The sequence below is a fragment of the Schistocerca piceifrons genome, chromosome 7 (assembly GCF_021461385.2).
Source record: "Schistocerca piceifrons isolate TAMUIC-IGC-003096 chromosome 7, iqSchPice1.1, whole genome shotgun sequence".
In the NCBI taxonomy this organism is placed as follows: Eukaryota; Metazoa; Arthropoda; class Insecta; order Orthoptera; family Acrididae; genus Schistocerca; species Schistocerca piceifrons.
This window is the reverse complement of record NC_060144.1, coordinates 410157905-410179096: the sequence shown is the minus strand read 5'-3', so window position 1 is coordinate 410179096 and position 21192 is coordinate 410157905. Positions and strand designations below refer to the sequence as shown.

General features: G+C 39.5%; 1 protein-coding gene across 2 annotated transcripts in view; it reads right to left on the bottom strand.

Annotated features, from left to right (window-relative positions):
- LOC124804747 (putative helicase MOV-10) overlaps positions 1-21192 on the bottom strand; it is a 317343-nt gene that overhangs the window by 195062 nt on the left and 101089 nt on the right. For both annotated transcript variants that reach the window (XM_047265048.1, XM_047265049.1), the window contains exon 4: positions 2659-2882. In XM_047265048.1, the coding sequence (XP_047121004.1) occupies positions 2659-2882 (224 nt within the window). The remainder of the gene's footprint in view (positions 1-2658; positions 2883-21192) is intronic.

Sequence of the window (21192 nt, the reverse complement as noted above, 5' to 3'; positions counted from 1 at the left end):
TTGTAAAGGGACACCCTCCTCTAGCATTACTTTTCTTCAACAGAAGTTATCGATACCAAACATACTGTCTATTTTTTAAAGAGGTTAATATTATCTCAGCTGTTTTTCTAAAAGAATTTCATATGATTTTGTACACGATGTGATATTATGTCAGGCTATAACCCATAAAAAAAATTACTTTAGTTTCATTGTTACAATTGATATGTACTAACTCTGTATGTATAGTTAAAATTACTTTTCTTTTAGAAACATTTGAAATTACGAAATATCTGGTACACTTAAAATTCCTATTATTAATTGCACAATCAGATGATATTTATTATGTTTACTTCTGGATTCAATTATAAAATAATGGAACAGATTAATATAGAAAGTATTTTTCAAGAACATTTATAAATTCTTTCGAATATTGTGAGTACCACAGAATGGATGGGTAGTAGTGGGCAAGCTTCTGATGTGATCAGACATGTTTCTTCTGTTTGGCAATAACAATGTAATTTTCAATTTTGAAAAGGAAATTGTAAAGGCAGTGTGATATAGAAAAATGTGAAAGAATAAAAATCAACATAAAAATAGACAATTCTTCAGTAGTTAAAAATTGGAACCACGAGAACTTATCAAGCCCTCCCCCACCCTCCCCCCAATAATTTAAGAAAATTATTGGTTATATTATGCTTTGTAAAATCACAAAATTATGTTGGAATTTTTTATTTTCCTTGTCTGGCGATAGTTACCTTTTAAAATACATTCAGTAATGAGTTAAAACAAATAATTATTACGGTAGTAAGTGGGTTAACTGAAAACAAATGGTGTGAATCATGATAGTGTTACGATGCTGTGAGCACACTTAGAATTTGTCCCGGTGTGCGAACCTTCAGGTAAAGTCTGGTGCCGGCAACTGCGGCCGCACCAACATCAGAAGGCCTGGAGCAGAAGTGCCTGGAACTCTCCGCCTTGCGTCGCCGTGACACTTCAAGACATTATGAAACCGCCGCTATATAAAGTCCAACCTGCTGTCACAGTCATTCAGTGCAGATAGTTTCATTTACAAAATAATGATATAACTAGGTGAAGATACTTCTTTTGTCAAGAAAGTTTATAAACTTTTTTGTTTTGTAAACTCTTTGGAATATTGTTAATACCACAGAATGTGGAAGTAGGGGGCATGCCTCTGATGAAATCGAACGTGTTTTATGTTGGCAATAACAATGTAATTTTTGACAATGAAGAGGAAACTGTAAAGATGGTGTGATACAGAAAAATGTGATGTAATAAAAAGTACAGAAACAGAAATTACAGAGCAGGCTTACTTAAACATTAACACATTATTTGGAACCAACAATGTCAAAAATTTCGGCCTTGAGAATCAACCCTTAAGACGTGACAAACTGGAGCCAACTACAAGAAAATAAGATTAGTAAAAAGTTATTTGTGAATCTTACTCCACCTGAAACTTATCAACAGAAATTAATTAGAAAATGAGTGACAATCAACAGGTGATGCGAGGGAGCGTAAGATTACAAGATGCTATTGTCAATATGTAAAGACAGAGGAAGTTACTGTATCATGATCAAGAAGAAGTAGTACATAACCTGTATGATAATGGGTGCATGCCAAAATCTCAATGGATGAGCTGACCAGTTGGAAAAATGAGCAGAAAAAAAGGGAACAACAGGAATACTCTCACAAACAAAAAGTTGCTGCTTTCTCAATTATACTAAGGAGTTGTTGTTTACACACTATTGCTTATGGAGTATTCACATTATTGCACAATTTAAAATAAAATTAGCTACACCTGACAGGGGAAATGCCTGTTTTCCTGGACAGTACGACAATTTGTGTCAGAAACGGCAGATACAAAAAGCTCATAATTTTCTTTCAAGTATGCAAATATTTACAGATTTTTCTCTTTAAATCTGCTAAAAACTTTTTTATTGAATACAAAATCCCACTATAATTCTTAAACAATTAGCCAGACACACTCTGAATAATTTTGTGTGTGTGTGTGTGTGTGTGTGTGTGTGTGTGTGTGTGGATTGTATCATGGCTGTGCAAATTGCAGCCAGTTGAAACGGATTCTTATAATTAGTCATTAAGGGCATTACAAATTAAACTGACTGTGAAAGGTCTACACTTTATGCAGTTGTTTGCTTTACACAATATTGTAAACTTTTGCTAGATATTTTATTTACTTTAGTTATTTTGAATCCTGAAGGTAATTGTGTAGGACAACAATGACTTAAAATATGAAAATAAGCTAGCACCCTTGTCTGCGATTCAATGCAATGTTAGATATTTCTATGTGCAAAACACTGAACTTAACTTCTTGTTGTTACCCAAATCAGACTCAGTAAGCAGCATCACTATCATTACACTCATAGAAAGTTCTTATAGCTGACTAGCTTATATAATCATATTTAAATTCTTGCTACACCTGGCACTTTATGGATAATAAATAAATGAAGTTAAAATCTGGTACTCTAATTTACATTAACATGTTTCAGACCATTTGATTCAGCTAACATTGCTGATAGCTTCAACTACGGATCTATTTACAGTACAAAAGCACACAATTACAGAATGTCATTTATTCTAAACCAAACCAAACTAGCAACAAGTTGACAGTCACTGTATGTCTTCTACAGCTGGTACACTTACCTGGTTGTACAACTGATGGTACACGGTAACCAAGCCGAATTTCTGTTGACGGTATTAATTCAGAAACATCAGTAATAGTGCACAACATGTTGTCCCTGTTGGCAATTACTGCTGCAGCTCTTACTTTTTCTTCCTTTCGAACTAAACACTCTCCATTTGACACTTTCACACTTTCAGATACTGTGGATGTGTCAATATTGAAATGTTTTCCATCCAAAGATTTCCTGTATCAAATATAAAAGTGTTCTGTTAATGGCACTTACTGAAATGTGCTATACCCATAGCTATAATTTTTCAAATGCCAGTGGTGTACTGGTCATTGCAGATCAAAAAAAACCACAAGGGGAAAAAAGAAATAAACCGTTAATGAACCATCAAACATATTAGAATGTATATTGTCTGGAAAAAAAGTTGTTTTCCAAACATTTCATTCATGTACTTAGTTTCATTGATTTCACCTATCAGGACTGTCAAACTATCTTCAAAAATGAAGGTAAAATGTTAAGCCTGAAAAAGTGGCAATGAACAACATACAAATAATTCCTGACAAAAACAACAAATAGCACCACATTTTTCATCATTCTCACTAGATCCAAACAATAAATAATTATTTAAGAGGAAAAAGACACATATATTTGACAACAATTGTCATTCTTATAATCAAACCAATAAAGCACATCTGTGACCTATTCTAGCCTGAAAAATAAAATAATTATCTCACAACAAGCAAAGAGAACCAAGTTGGAACTACCTTGTGTTCATTCATAAACACTGTCAGTGATGATACAGCTTTCAGTGTCCCCACTAACCCCACTACCACCACACTGGAGGACAGCCTCATAGCCACCAGTGGCACATGTACAGGATCTACAAGCCCGACACATCAATAAGCTACAAGAAATGAAAAACTTACTGAGGTGGGTTAAACGATACCCTGCAAAACCAATACAAAGAAATTCATATCTTCTCCAACCTCAGTTTATCACTAAAATGAACAAACAAACAACCTAATTAACTACACTCATACCTCCATACATGTCATTCTGCAAACATCTTGCTCCAGCCATACCTGTGGATGCTCACACTGTAGCAGAGATTATTCAGTATAGTGTAACTACTGATTTGCTCTCTTCAGTTTCTTTAGATGATGATGAAGTTGTCAAAGAGCACACTACAGTGAAGTGCTATGTCACTTAGATCCAATAAAGAGAGTCTCATCCACTTCACCAAACACACAAATTTTCAGTCTGTGCCATTTCTAGAAAATGGCTCAAGTCCATGGAGAACTTCCACTTCCCTGACTGTGACATCTTTAAAAGTGACAGAAACAACCATACGCAGGGGTAGTTACACCTGTGAAAGGAAGTATATCTGACAATACTCTTGAACTTAAATGCAGCAACCAAGACATGTAAGCCACAGAAGTTTTCACATGAATCTTAGAACCCAAATTGAATATACTGATTATCTACAGGCCACCTAACATGCTCCTATTAGGCCCAATATTACATCTCTTTTACAACAATTTGGGCATCTACTGCATATGTTGTGGACTCATCAAACATTGTATAGTGTTCGCAATGGTGAGCTATTAATGAAAATCCTAGAAGACGAAAATTACTGCTGCTGAATGACAGATCTCCAACACAAATAACCCGCCATTATAGACCAGATCAGCAGTAGGCCACTGCATCGCATTGCCTCATGTGGTACTACTAACCACCTGGGAGGTAAAGGTAGATCCTTTGGATTCTGATCACCTGCTAATTCCTCTGACTTTGCCTGGCACAGAGGAAAAATCTCACTTTATGTACCCCACACAGAGATGGAAAATTGGGAAAGCCTACTGGGATAGATATATTGATAAATTAAAAGTGAGCCTCCCACAACTAGACAACCAAAAATCTAGGTTCTGAATATTGTAAATTAATACAGTGCATTATTGAGGCTGCTGCAAAGGCAATTTCTCAACAGAAGCCATTTTGCATTACAAACAAAGCCAGTCCTGTGTGGTGGAAACCGAATGTCAGAGAGCAAACAAATGTAAGGAAGCACAGAGGAAATATAAGACACATTTTACCCAACAAAACTACATCAGCCTCCAAAAAATACAGGCAGAAACAAGAGGTTTTTTTGAAAAACAAGAAGAGGACAAGTTGCAAAAACTTCTGCAAGTCTATAACTAAGGACACTACAATGTCAACGGGTGTGAATGAAGATGAAGAGTTTCAAGAAAACCTCAATAAATTACCATTACAATTTACTGCCTACAAGTTGTGTTATGGAACATATGTTACACAAGCAGAAACTTACCTCCTTCAAACACCCACTTAGCACAGAGTATACAAATTCTAATGACAGTTAGCCTCTTCTAAAGTCATTCTCAATGGTCAACCTGCAGAAAGCATTCTCCTCTGATAAAAATTCTGCCCCTGGCTCAGATAATGTCCAATACAATATGCTATCATTTCCACCTTGTGGAGGACAATAATACCTACTCCATATTTACAATAAAATGTGGTGTGAAAATTACAACATTGAGCCTCTAAAGATAGGCAGGATGACACATGTGTTCAAACCAGGGAAGAATCTTGATTCAGTGGCATCATACCGACCAATAATATTACTAAAATTCCCTCACCAAGCATTGTAAATAATGGTCAAATTCCACTTAGAGTGGTGGTTTGAATTCCATAAGCTATTTGTTAATAATCAGGTGTGTTTTCACAAAGGTGGGGGGGGCTAAGCAGCTTGTAAATGTGAGATGGCTGTCAACATGTAGTACTCCCACTGTGAGGCACAAAACTAAATGAACAACACATTTCCCACACATTTTCAGAACAGCTGTTATCTTTTCTCTCTGACTGATTGCTAATAGTCGTGCAAGAAGAACATATGATAGAACCATGAACTAATGAACTATAAGTATGCGGCTGTTGCAAGGATCTGTTTTGGCACCTCTTTTGTTCAATATCGATACCACTTACTTAAATAGAAAATCCCTGGAGAAGGTAAAATACTTGCAATATGCAGATGATACGCATATGTCCAAAAGTACATCCCTTGAAGTCTGCAAGGCCCGACAACCCCAATGTTCCTGTTCAAACAGTGGCTAAAAAAAAAAAATAAATAAATAAATAAATAAAAAATAAAAAATCCACAGTTTCCCTTTGAAGATGGTAGTCAAGTACCTGGGACTCTTTATCAACCATAGGCTAACTGGAAGGTACACAAAAAATATGTTGCTAAGAAATGTGAGTGGCTGTCAACATAATCAGAGCTTTGAGAGGAACTGAGTGGGGCTTGAACAACAGTACGGCACTAAACTTTTTATCGTGCAGTGGTACACCCAATTATTGATTAAGGGAGTGGATGTTATGGAGTTGCAATTGATAGTTACCGTAACATTGTTAATAAATGCAGGTATTAAGTGCCAAGGGCCTTTTTGGTAGCAATGTGCTCCATCCCTACCAACACACTCATATCATCTGCATATTGCAAGTATTTTACCTTCTCCAGGGATATTCTATTTAAGTAAGTGGTATAGATATTGAACAAAAGATGTGCCATAACAGATCCTTGCAACAGCCGCACACTTATAGTTCATGGTTCTATCATATGTTCTTGGTTGAAGCGCATGAACCTCTGATCTATGTCAGCGGTATCTCTGTTCCAAATTTCTTCTTAAAAGAAATTGTTATGAATCCAACAATCTGAAATTAATTGCCTTAAATCTCACAATACAGTGCTTCACTAGAAGCTTCCAGAGTGCCAAAGCTCTTTCTTTTCTACTTCAAACATATTTACATACTCAGGAGATGTCAAGGAAATTCATTAAGGTATCTATACTAAATAGTTTTAGCATCCCATCCCCACTGGAATTGTCCAAGGTGAACATAGTAACTGACAGTACTTTTGACCACGAGGCTCACAAAATATTGGTGCAGTTTTTAAGATAGTACCCATAGGCAATATATACTGATGTCTCCAAAACAAGTGTCTCCATTGGAAGCACATACTGAATACCATGTTTGCAGAAGTTTGGGCAATTCAGATTACCGGCAGAGACAATTACCATGGCTGCAGAACTTGTTGTTGTAGAAGCACTTCGTTTCTGCTAGATGACAGCATATCTATAGTTCCTACCCAGTGACACTTTATATAATCTAGCAGCAGCACTTAAAAATTTTAGCACCTGTTTAACAGAAAACCTCATTGTATAAAAGGTTATAGAAGTGTTGGAACTGATGTGTGATTAAGGTCATTCTGTCAATTTTTCTTGGATGACATCACACTGTGAATCACTGACAATGAAGACGTGGACCGCTTAACCAAAGAAACTGCTGTGACAGGGCATACCACCTGGATTGCAGTCCCAAGTACAGTTTACTGATATGTCTTATACAGACATATGATAGAAGATTGGCAATGAGAACAGGAGAAAACAACAGACACCTTTCTGCTCTTGTGGAGTTGAGGATGCAGATCACCCTTTTTTGGATGCCCCACACTACAAGAAAGTAGTACATTCCTTTTACAAGCACTTGTGAAGCTTGAGCATCTGTTGCCCACCTGCATTATGGCTTTGTTAGAAGCGCAGGAGCATACTTTTCTATATGATGTACAGATTCACTGTTCCATATCAAAGACCAACATATCACCGACAATGAACTATTCAAAAGAAGTATTCTACAACATTTGATTTTACAATGATTATACAGTATTGATCTATCTCAAATACATCACTGTTTGTGTATTGGGGGCGGGATTTTTTTTTTTTTTGGGGGGGGGGGGGGGGGAGAATAATGGTGAGCATTTCACAGGATGATGAATGATAACTGTAATCCTGGTGGAGAATGTGATTCAGTTACCCCAGTCCTGGGCAGTGAGTTCTGTTTCAGAGCTAAATTGAGATGGTACATTTGATGGGTGAAAGCCTCAGTGAGATATTTGGCATATTTGGGGTGGAACTGTTTTGTCACTTCAGATGTGACGATCATGGGTGGCTAGGCTGCATGAGAGGGACTTCCAGGTGTGGAACTGGTGGCAGCTGTGAAAGAGGAGGTACTATTAGTGATTGGTAGATATGATGTGGCCGGAGATACTTACGTGGCCATCCTTCAGGTAAAGGTCGACGTTGAGGATGGTGGTTTGCTGGGCTGAGGAGGACCAGGTGAAGGAAATGTGGCAGGAGGTACTGGGGTTCTGTCGTAATGTTGATAGAGTGTCCTCAGCCTCAGTCCAGATAATGAAGAAGTCATCAATGAATCCGAACCAGGCAGCAGTTTGGAATTCTGCGTGATCAGGAATGACTCCTCTAGATGGTCCATGAACAGGCTGGTGCCTTGCAGGTGCCAATTGCTGTACCATAGATTTGGTCCACAAGTGCAAAGGTTCTCTTTGTTTGGGAACAGTAACCAGCCACAAAAGGGGATCCTAGGTGGCTGAGTTTATATACTTTATGAATCATGTAGAAAGTAGGAATGCAGAAGTGTGGGGGGTGAGGAGAGAGACTCAGGGGAGAGCTTATGGGATGGAGCCAAGTATTTGATGAGGGACTGGAGATCCTGCTGGATTCTGGAATAGAATCACTGTGGCAGGGTTTGTATGTGAGCTAGTCTGACTACTGCTGATGTAGTCCCTCCACCAGGTATCCCTCTGCAGTTCGTAACAACAGTGGCAGAGCCTTTGTTGGCAGGTAGGATTATAAGGGTGGAATCAAATTTTAGGTGGTGGCTTGCAGTTGTTGCTGTTGATCTAAGGGCAGTTTCCATGTTGATGAATTTGGGGAATCATGTTCAGGCACAGTTCAAGGCTAGGGAATTTTGGACAGTTAACAAGGTGTTATTTAAGGACAGTGGGAGTGGATCATGGTTGGATGGAAGAGTGAACCGAGTCAAGCAAGATTCAATATCAGGTTTGTATCGAGCCTGATGGGTAATGTTGGTGGGGTTTCCACTGAAGGGACCAGGGGAACAAAAAGTCTTTATCGGTTTGGGACTGGAGCAAAAGAGAAACCTTTTGGAAAGGACTGATACTTCTGTGAGACTGAAGATTTTAGAGGACTAGTTCATGAATGTGCTGCAGGTCTGTTTAGGCCTGGATTCTTTATGGTGGTGGATGGGTGTGGTAAATGCAGTAGGTCTGCAAGGCAGGATTTGGTGGTTATAAGAGGATACAGGGGTATGAGGTGAACAGATTGGAGAGTTTTTTGAGGTGGTGTTGTGCATGCTGCTCTAGCTTCTGGAGGACAAAAGTTTCAATCTGGGAGACTGGATGCAGTGATTTGTGTTTGGAGAGCACGGGTAGAGTGGAGGTATTGCAAGGAGGTTTGGGCCTGATTACCAGGACTAGGTTGCTGAGGGCTATGGACTGACAAAATTTGAACAAATGGATACGATTGTAGAAGTAGGGGTTGCAGCCATAGATGGGTAACCTGATGGCAGGCCATCAAGGACGAATTCCATGAGCCAGGCAACAAACACAGGAACTACATGTCAGGCTGGGTCCTGGCTAGAGAGACAGAAATTTTTCAGTATTGGCACAGCTGGAAGGAGCAAGGATCCACAGTGGAAGAAAAATATGCATAAAAATACACGAAATTATGTAAAAATGTGGGGAAAACTCGCATAAAGATGAAATGGATGAAGTATTGTGAATCCTGAGTGAGTAGGGCCTACAGGTAAAGAATAAAACAAACTAAAATTGACATGAAAACACATCATTGGCAAAATAAAAAGGAAGAGGAGAGAGAGAGAGAGAGAGAGAGAGAGAGAGAGAGAGAGACGATGATGAAGAAGAAAATGTTGGATGCTTGTTGATGGGTGGATATGTATGATGAGAGAGGGCAGCATGAGTAATTTGATTATGTCAGGCCCGTGTGTGCATGCTTGAATAAGAGAAGAGAGAGACACAGGAAGGTACAGAATAACACACAAATATAAGCAAGAATGAAGGGAGATAATGTGATCTGTTTGAAAATCATGAAATAATTACAGTGGAATGTGAGACATGAGAAACTGGACCTACAATCTGCATGGACATGTAGGCATGTGCTGTGCACAAAGGATGAAGGCAGTGATAAAGACTGACTTGGAAATCAGAGCACATGCATTTCAGAAGGCAAAAATAAAACACAGGGAAGAAGAGGCACAATGAAAGAGAATGCTAAAATATTTAAGTTTCTGCACAAAGTCGTTTTTCCCAAGTAGAAAACCATACACACCTGAGTGTGCACATTGACACAAGCACAATTTACGAGTAGCCACTGTCTCTGGGCCTGAGACCTGACTGTGTCTGATGTGAGCAGCAGTCCAGTGTGGGTGGTCAGTGGGGGTAGAACAGATGCATGGGGTGAGGGTCAGGGAAGGGGAGAAGTAGAAACGATTATGTAGGTGTGTTGCAATAGAAAGCATGTGTAGTCCTAGAATGTTGGCAGGGAAGGTGGAGGATAGGGACTAGTGAATGATGAGGCCAGGGGGCCTAAGGGAAAGAAGCATATGTTATAGGGAGCATTCCCACCTGCCCAAGTCAGAAAAACTGGTATTTGGTAGGAAGAATTCAGAGGGCAAAGGCCATGAAGAACTCATTAATGCAAAGCATATGATGTTAGGCGGCATGTTCAGAAACTGAATGTCTCCTGGCCACAGTTTGGAGGTGACCATTCACATGGACAGATATTGTGGCAGTTGTCACAGCTACACAAAAGTCTCACAATGGTTGCAGCTTAAATTGCACATCACATTGCTCTTTAACAGGTACCTGTCCATTTAACAAGGGATAGGAGGCAGCTGTGACAGGTTGCAGCATGTGGTAGTGGGAGGATGTATGGTAAGGTGTTGCATCTAGATGTATTGCACAGATATGAGCCATGCGATAAGGGGTTGGGAGCAGGTGTGAGTAAGGACTCTGTGTATGTTGGGTGGGTGGAAGAACACCATTGTGGGAAGGGTAGGGAGGAGAGTGTGGAATATATTTTTTACTTCAGAACAAGATGAGAAGTAGTCAAAATCATGGCTGGGAATGTGATCAGTGCTCCAGTCCTGGACAGTTGTGAGTTTAAGTTACATTACATCACAACCTGTTCCATAGATCATGAACAACATTTCGTAATGATGTGGAATGTGTCTGTCATGAAAGAAATGCTCCTTTGCCCGTAAATCCATAGCCCTTGCCAACTAAGTCCTGCAAAACCATATAAATCAGTCCCAAACCTCATTGCAATACATTATATCCATGTCTTCAATCCCAAATTCCCACATCCAATCGAAACTGTTACACTCCAGGAACTAGGGCAGCATGCACATCACCACCTCAAAACCTTCTCCAACTTATTCACCTCATACTCCAGTCTTGGACTACCAGTATCCCCATCTCTACAGGAGCTTCTATCAACCTCTCCTGCATCCCCTCCAAACTGCCAAATTCTGTCTTGCTGACATACTATGTTTAGCACACCCTCAGAAACTCACTCTCACCACCATGCATAATCCAGAACCTAAACAGACCCACAACACAGTTGTGAACCAATCCGCCAAAATCCTCAGTCTCACAGAAGTATCAGTCCCTTCCAAAGGCAGTGCCTTTTGCCCCAATGACAAATTCAATCACACTAGGCTTCTTAAAGGACATTCTCTTTTTCTCACAGTCCTGATAGTGGAGACACTTTTTCACCACAAATCCTACCAATCAACTTAATTCAAAACCAATATTGAATTCTTCCTGATTCAATTCACTCCCCTTTCCAAATGTGATCCAGTCATATTTTAACCACAGGGCTTACATGGCAGAGGGACTCCACCAGGTGTCAGATATGCCCACCTACAAGCCCTGCCACTGTGAGCCCATTTCAAAAGTCCAACAGGATCACCAGTCCCTCCTCAAATCCCTAGGCCTATCTCCCCCCTTTTCTCTCTCTCCTTCCCTCCTCACCCCCACCACTCCCACCTTCTACATGATTCCTAAAATTCATAAATCCAACGCCCCAGGATGCCCCACTGTGGCTGGTCACTGTGCTTACAAATGCTTACAAAGAGAGAATTTCTGCTCTTGTGGACCAACATCTTGACCCTATTAAGTTGCCTGTACAGAGAGGATCTCTGTTCTGGTTGACCAAAACCTTGATCCTATTACCTACAACTTAAACTCCCATACAAAATATACCAACCACTTCCTCCACCAGTTCTCCACAATTCCTGTTCCTTTACCACCCAATAGCCTGCTCCTCAATGACAATGCAACCTCCCTCTACACTAATAACCCCAAAGCCCTTGCCCTTGCCCTTGCCCTTGCCATTAGTGAAGACTACATTTCCCAACGTACACCTGAGTCCAAACCTACAATATCCTTCCTTCCTTCCACCATCCGCAATTACTTTTCCTTTGAAGGCATCACCTACAAACAGATCAACGGCACAGCAATTGGCACCACTTGGCACCACACAATGTCAACCTATTCGTTAGTCACCAAAAGGAATCCTTCCAAACCACTCAGACCACAAACCACTCATTTGGTTCAGAATCATTGATGACATCTTTGTGATATGGACTGAGGTGTGTGGACACCTCATCAACATTCCTACAGAACCTCTACACATTTCCCCCATACAGAAACTCAATGCCTTCTCCCCCATTCACTTCGCCTGAGCCTTCCCACCCCAACAAGCCACTGTGATTCCACTGTCAACCCACACAATATCCTTGTCTGTCCGAACTCCATTCCCAATCCCAACACCTTGCTTTATGTCTCATTTCCTTGCAACAGACCTAGACAGAAGACCTGTGCCATACACCTACGACAGTATTGTCACAGGCATCTCCTACCCTATCAAAGGCAGGGCTACCTGTGTACACACTCATGTGATCCATAAACTAAGCTACAAACACACTGTCACTTTCTATATGGACGTAACTACCAAGCTGTCCACATAATGGCTATTGCCAAACTGTGGCCAAGAGACAGCTGGATTACCCAGTTGCTGAACTTGTTGCCCAATATGATTCTGCCTCCCTTTAATGACTGCTTCACAGCCTGTGTCACCCAAATTCTGCCTAACAACATTAGCTTCCCTGAGCTGCAGAGGAGGAGCTCACCTTATAGCTTATGGTTTGTCACCGTAACACCCCTGGCCTCAACCTCCACTAGTCCCTCTCCTTCACCTGCTTATCCCCTTCCCTGTTCCCACTCCAGTACTAAACACATCTTCTATCCTGTGAATATATCAACATTATTCTTTCTCCTTGTCTAGTTCTCCCCCCTCTCTCCCTCTCCCCACCAAACAATCTCCTGCCGCCATACCTAGCAGCCCATCTTGCCCCCACAATGTCCATAAACACTCCCAGAGGCAGCACTAACATCTTCCTTCATCCCACCCAGCCACCCTTTCCCCTACCCACGTCATAACTCTTCCCTACCCCGACTACCCATACACGCCAGATTGCTGCTCACATCAAATGCAATTGTAATTGGTCCCCAGCACCTGGAGATAGTGACTCTGTGTGAGCGAATTGTGCTTGTGTGATTGTGTATGTGTGTGTCTAAGGCAGGATCACAGAAAATGTTAATAGGGTAAGTTTCATTGTTTAGTTTTATCTGACATGGGTTTGTGAGAACACAAATTGTCTTCTCAGTAGAGCAATTTATATTAATGCCAAAGTGAGGTCAAAATTTTTTGACAACATTGGAATGAGGGGAGTAAGCCTATAATTAGTGGCCAGTGGCTTATTTTCACTTTTGCAAATTGAATTCAGCAGGGGAAAGATTTTGTCCAAAAGATTAAACATTTTAGTATTCTTTTCCATTGTGCCTGTCTGTAACTCATGTACTTCTCATCAACACAGTATATGTAGAAAATATTCCTGAACATTGAACAAACATGCTGGAAAAAGTAGACACTTAGTTTTGTTCTGGACATTGGTAGTGCTTTTATTTTATTTTAAACCACTTGAAAGTCTTCTGCACAATAAAGGCCCAGCTGTAGTAGAGACTATATGAGTCAACTGCAGCTGGACATTGTTAAAGTGATAACCTTCTTCAACTCTTGTGTTGTAATTGTGTAGTTCTCTGTTTAGCATTAGAGTACATGACAGTTTCAAATATACACTCAGAGGGAAATGACAAAATCATCTAACTGATATTTTTTGCAGTTTCAGCAGTCTATTCATATGCACATCTCCTGTGGTACCCCATATATTATACAACACAATAAACAAAAAACATCATACAAGATACTGACTTGAAATGTAAAATGCTGCATAGCAATGATTTTATAATTTGTGTAAGTGGTGAAAATGATCTGGGAAGTAATGAAGCTGATGTCTGCATTGAAGCTCTGAAGAATTTCCTTAAAGAAAATAAGCAGAAAAACAGAACTGTTGCTACTGTCCCGCATCGGTACGATCTGATCTATAACTCATGCATAAACAAGGAAATAATAGAAACAAATATTAGAATAAAGGCACTATGTTCAAACTATGGAAATGGGTAAATCCTAGATACAGGGAAGGTGGATAGAGGTGAACAAACTAACCACGGATTTCAACTGAATTATGTAGTTGAATGTAATTTGCGTGAAACATTAAATCAAATAATAAAAGAAAGGATTGAACTGAAAAGTCTTACGTATAAAAACAGTTCATTCATAAGTGAAAGTGGTCATACAGAAACATTTTTAGAGTAAAACAGCCTTCACTATGCATATTTGAAGGCGAAGTACTTGACAACAAAATCATAAATGACAGTACAATCAAAATAATATCACAAAATGTGCAGTATATTACCAACAAAACTGACAAATTTCTAAGTGATTGTCAAGTGTGTATTGCAGGAAGCAACATAAAAGTGGTGGTGTTGGTATTTATGTCAAAAATAATGCCCAGTGTGAAAAAATTGACTAGGTGGATAAATTTCCATGTGAGATGGTTTTTGAAGTAGCTGCAATAAGAATAAAGCTTGGAAATAGCAGTTTAATAATAGCCAGCCTGTACAGATCCCCTAACAGTTATACGGAAAAATTCTTTCGTCATTTAGAGTAACTTATTGATAAAATCTCATCTCACAAAAAGAGACCATAATATTAGGCGACATGAACATTGACACCTTAACTAATAGTATTAATTATCTTAGATATATTGATATGTTACGGTCCTATAAATACACCCATGTGAATTCAGCACCAACAAGAACAATATGTGACTCTCAGACATGTACTGACCATGTTACTACAAACTTAAGCTAGGAAGACCTTGCAGTTAGAACCGTTGAGAACCACATTTCAGATCATAGTGCATTAGCCCTAGAACTTCATACAGACAAGGAAATAGTATCTCACAGGGACCTATTTACAGGGTGTATACGCAGGCAAGGAAAAAAATTCCCGGATTTCTCTCGGATTCCCCGGTTAAAAATGCGCTTTCTCTTGGGTGTAAACATACCTTTTCCCTGTTAACTGACAGTATATTTTCTCACGGAACTGTATAACTTATCAGCCCTCTGAATGATTATGGTTTTATACACGAACGTAGAATTTCCCGGCACTTGAGAAAACTAAACACAGGGAAAAAAACATGTTTTGGAAAGATCTCTGATGTGCAGCAACATGTACGCTGCATATTTTCGCATCACGAAAGTATAAATTCGAATTCCACCAAACACCGCATGTGACTTTCTGAAGTGTTGAAATCAAGATTGCGATGCGCTTTTGTAAGTCAGTCATAGCTCATGTCACGTGATCTCGCCAGCTGATGACAGCGGGTAATCAGAGCTTAGGACACATGATGTCGTCAGTCAATAGCAACATCACTGTTAAGTAGTGCGAACACACAAACAGAAAAAGTTAATAGTTTCAATTAATATACAGGGTGATTCAAAAATAATACCACAACTTTAGGAATTTAAAACTCTGCAATGACAAAAGGCAGAGCTAAGCACTATCTGTCGGCGAATTAAGGGAGCTATAAAGTTTCATTTAGTTGTACATTTGTTCGCTTGAGGCGCTGTTGACTAGGCGTCAGCGTCAGTTGATGCTAAGATGGCGACCGCTCAACAGAAAGCTTTTTGTGTTATTGAGTACGGCAGAAGTGAATCGACGACAGTTGTTCAGTGTGCATTTCGAACGAAGTATGGTGTTAAACCTCCTGATAGGTGGTGTATTAAACGTTGGTATAAACAGTTTACAGAGAATGGGTGTTTGTGCAAAGGGAAAAGTTCTGGACGGCCGAGAACGAGTGATGAAAATGTAGCACGCATCCAGCAAGCATTTGTTCGCAGCCCAGGAAAATCGACTCGCAGAGCTAGCAGAGAGCTGCAAATTCCACAATCAACTGTATGGAGAGTCCTACAAAAAGGTTAGTTATGAAACCTGAACGTCAACTACCCGAGGCGATGGATCGGCCGCCAGGCAGCCCATGACAGAGCACTTCATCACTGGCCTCCAAGAAGCCCTGATCTTACCCCCTGCGATTTTTTCTTATGGGGGTATGTTAAGGATATGGTGTTTCGGCCACCTCTCCCAGCCACCATTGATGATTTGAAACGAGAAATAACAGCAGCTATCCAAACTGTTACGCCTGATATGCTACAGAGAGTGTGGAACGAGTTGGAGTATCGGGTTGATATTGCTTGTGTGTCTGGAGGGGGCCATATTGAACATCTCTGAACTTGTTTTTGAGTGAAAAAAAACTTTTTAAATACTCTTTGTAATGATGTATAACAGAAGGTTATATTATGTTTCTTTCATTAAATACACATTTTTAAAGTTGTGGTATTCTTTTTGAATCGCCCTGTACATAGTGTTGCTACATGAAATGCAAAGCTTTTCACATGTAATATTGGTCTATAAGATTAATATGCTGCAAGAGAAGCTAAGCTTTCATGTATAATGTTTGTCTTTTATGCAATTTAAGATATATCCCACAAATGTGACAGTAAAATTATTAATAACTACATGAAATTCTGGGCTCAAAATTCATTTAAATGGCTCGTCATCAAAGAGTTGATTTTTAAATGAGAGTTAAACGCTCTGTGGTTTAAGAAATTCATCGTACATTCTCGCACATAGTTCAACTTGCGTAAAAGAAAATTTGCTTTGATGGTAATGCTTTTCAAACCACCATTCAGAATATTTTCCTGCGACCTGTTAGAAATAGGTTCGTTTCTGTAATTGCCAGAGAGCGCCAGATGACAGGCATCACCGCACTTGCGCAGCTACGATGTCGTAGGGAGCCCGTATGTTCATACGTGTAAAACATTAAAAGATCTTACATTACACCATAAAAGAAGACATCAGAGGATACTCCAAGAGAATTGGAATTTCGTGACCCATACTAAAATGTCCACATTTAAAGTGCACATTCATATGTCCAGGTTCACAGTGAAGTAGGCCACGACCTGATATAAAGCTTTTCAATGTGGTTTTCGAGGCGTAAAGTTTCTTGGAGTACCAGTACTGTGTTATCTCATGTTTGGTTCTTTATTATGGCATAATGCCATACATGCTAGAAGTTGAAAATGTGCACTTGAAATGCAGGGAACAGTGTGTGGAATCAAATACTTCGTTTCAAATATATTGTCTGCCTCAGCGAAAAAGATTAAAAAAAGAAAATTTCTTTAGCAAAACCACAAAAATAACTTCATTGTTCTGCAAGTCAATTAATGCCTAACTGTGAGAAAGGTGGAAGTAACAAAAAATCATTTTAGCCTTCCATAATTATGTGAAAAGTATTTTAATTCACTTGATAATTCCCGGCCACAGAAGTATGTTTTGTTTTCATTTGACGTAAGAGCAGTAAACTAAGATGAAACAGCAAAATCACAAACTGTAAACATGGGACACGTGAAGACTACCCACTATAACTCAGACTGCTCTGCCCATCAGCCCCCGATCTACGATATTTCCGAACCGGGGCAGTACCCCACCACTCCCTAGAGCGTTTGAGAAAGGACGTCAAAAATTTAAAATAATCGAGTTTTCAAAAATACGTTCATTTTTGTAGCACACATCTTTCTGAAGAGTCTGATGCATAGAACATATGTTCGAGGAAATGTAAGACACGTTATTTGGCCATAAGTGTGCCAAAGTGCAGTACCACACCTCGTCACACAGCATTATCCGATCACACGTCACTGTATTTCGCTCTGTGGAATTGAAAAGTGTATGTTTTGTAATGGATGCCATCCAACCACATTCAGGACAGTGGAAATTAAAATGTCCAGTGGTGCCTTTCCTGTTTACAGTTGGCCAAACTCTTCAAAAAATTTGCACTCTTTACTCTGTATCAGCTAACAACTTGCTGCTTTGTGTGACATAAAATTAAATATAGGATCCATAAACCCAATAAAGACATGAGACAAGCAAGACAGTACACATTTCTTCAATCCTTAGCTCCAAGAATTTTTTCTCTCTAATCTTGCTACAGCTTTACATGGTGTGCTTTCCTTTCTGCGAAAGAATATATTACCTCATCAAAGTACGTCAAACGTTTTGCTACATGAAAAAACGAAATGTCGTTGTCTAATACTGAAAAAGCTGTTAATACAAATAGGATCCAAGACTGGTGTGGTTTCCCGATCTGATTACATCTGTTTTGTCACTGTCTGCTAGATAAAACAAAATAGGCCTTTCTAATACTGCAACAATTGCAACACACACCAAATAAACGAGACTGTTCTGGCACAAATGGTCTTATTTGTAACGACAGAATATAATTCACAAAGTACCAATATAAAATGCCTATAAGGCCTACTACAAGCAAAAAGCTTTACATTAGGAAATAGTTTCATACTTCATTCACATGTTCCATTTTCTCAAGCACGAGATCGAAGAGTAGTAGCACGAAATTTTTATACAAACTTGGAATCATCATATTGTTCCATAATTTGTTTGATTCCCCATTTTTGCTCCTACCTTGTTCTCACAAACAGTCTTGTTATCACTAATTCTGTAACTATTCCTGCCAATGTCAGAAGCTTATTCGGAGGTTAACTTCACTAACTCTGCCAGAATCACCGGTTTAGTAATCTCACGATTATTCTCCGGTTAGGCTTTGTTACATGTTCGTACAACGCATTTTCCATGCTTCTTCCAGTCTTCCAGAATAGAACTTAAAGCAGCTGCTAACTGGGGACTGTGCACCTGGCCCTTACTAGTATAGCAATCTGGCCAAAAATCTTCTGTCAAAATTTCATTTTCTTGGATACACCGAGATGGTATTACGTAATCTTTCTTACCTGTTATTTGTTTATTTCCACTCCTGTAGTATGAATCTATGGATGTCACTAGTAATTATAATAACGCTCATCGTTCGCAAACCCAATCAACCACACAATCAGACAGTGGTTGGCAATCATCCGTTCGGCCTTACTCCGCTCAGCTCGTATAGCCCCTTTTGTCTGTATGAAAGTTTGTTTCTACATGCGACGAGGATTCCCCTGACAGAGACATCATGTACATTATGCACGCATTTACAAATCCACTAACGATTCATTCAGAAATAAACTTGGAATGTGTTCAAAAACCGACAGGGATACGTTTCAGTCATAAGAATAATTGATAGACTAACGTGCACTGGATGCTAGTCACTTTGTGAAACAAGGTTTTTCCCTCAAGAATATGAATTTGTCCCCCCCCCCCCCCTTCCTAAATTTGGGTTTGCTGCGCATGCATGAATCTGGCAGCTTGGGCGCTCCATTAAAATTTTTCCCAGTAGCGTCTAGCTGCTTGCTGCGACTGCTTACACAGCAAACAGCCACATTTCTGTAGCCACAAGTGGTAGAAGGTACTATTCAACTGCACATGCGCATGATCCTGCTTGTTACTGCTAAAACGAATCTAATGCAAACAGTTGTGACGTCAAGCCCATCGGAGGCAATTTGTTACGTCACGCTTATTGGAGGCAATTGGTTGTCATGAAGCATTGTATAGTCTTCCTAAAGCCTTTGACACATTTTGCTGCTGGCAGACGTTAGTATGAGCACTGTGTTTTGTTGCTGTATAAGACACATTTCCTTTGCAATTTAAGTTTTATTAACGTTTCTCTCATTCATGTTTTATTGCTGCAGTATTATTCTGCAGTAGCGGGATACAGTAATATCCTTTGTTAGAGTATCGGTTCTTACCAGTCAAAATTACAAAAATTTAACTGAAAACAAAAACAATGATAAATTCCCGGAATTCTAAAAAATTCCCAGGTTTTTCCCAATTTTTTCCTGGATGAAAAAATTCCCGGGATTTTCCCAGATCTCCTGGTTGCCCCGGGTCATATACACCCTGTATTTACTTATAAAAGAAGGTCAAACTATCATAAATTAAAGCAAACCCTGGCATACATAAACTGGAATCAGGTAGGCCTATATAAAACAGAAGATATTAATGAAAAGTGGGGCAAATTTTATACAACATTAACCCACTGTCTCAATGAAGCATGTCCAATGGTCAAAAATCTAAGGAGTACTGACAGTTCTGAGGATCTTAAACTTCCCCGCAATGTTATAAAATTAAAGGAAGATATGAAGTATTTATACATTCTTTTTAGACACACCAAACTCCAGTACTTCTAACCCAAATACAAAGCCTGTACACGAACCTACACAAAAGCACTTAACACATTAAAAGCACAGACATATGCAGAACAGATGAGGCAATCCAGCTATATTAGCAAAGCAGCAAGAAGTACAGTACACAAGGAAAGCAGGGGAAATGACAATGCAGTGACAGGGCTCAGATTGGGACCCCTACTTTTCCTCCTGTACATTAATGACTTGAGCCTGAATGTCAATAGACACAAAACAATAATATTTGTGGATGACATAACTGTACTCCTCAAAGGGGAGAATACAGAGGCTGTGCAAAAAGCTGTGAACTTGGCCACTGAACAACTCAGCAACTGGGCTAAAATCAACAGATTAACTATCAACACTAAAAAAACAGCTTCCATGAACTTTCACACAACACAAAATGCAAATTCCTCTCAGCCACTTGTCACTGTAAATAACCAGCCAATAGCTACCAACACTGTTTTCAAATTCCTGCGTCTGTGGGTTCAAGATAACCTGAAATGGAATACACATACAGGAAAGGTAAATGCCAGAATTAGTACTGGCAGTTATGCGTTGAGTGTACTGAAATCATGTGCTAGCCTGAAAACATTAACCAACGTGTACTATGCTTACATACAAGCCCACCTAAAATATGGTGTGATATTCTGGGGAAATTCTCCAACTGCTCTGAGCACATTCAGAATCCAGAAGAGAGCAATGAGGATTATTACTGGGAGCAAACCCTGAGACTCTGGCAAACCCATCTTCAGAAAGTTGGAAATCCTTACACTGCCTTGCCTATACATTCTCGAGACTCTAAAATTTTTCAGAAACCACATAGTGCCAACTGACACCATAGTCATAAAAAATAATGAAATACATGAACACAACACCAGGAAAAATGTAAATCTGCATGTTTTACATACAAACACTCGGCTGTGTAAAAAGGTAGCTTTCCACATGGGCCTCCAACTGTTCAACAATCTTCCCACTAGTCCATCG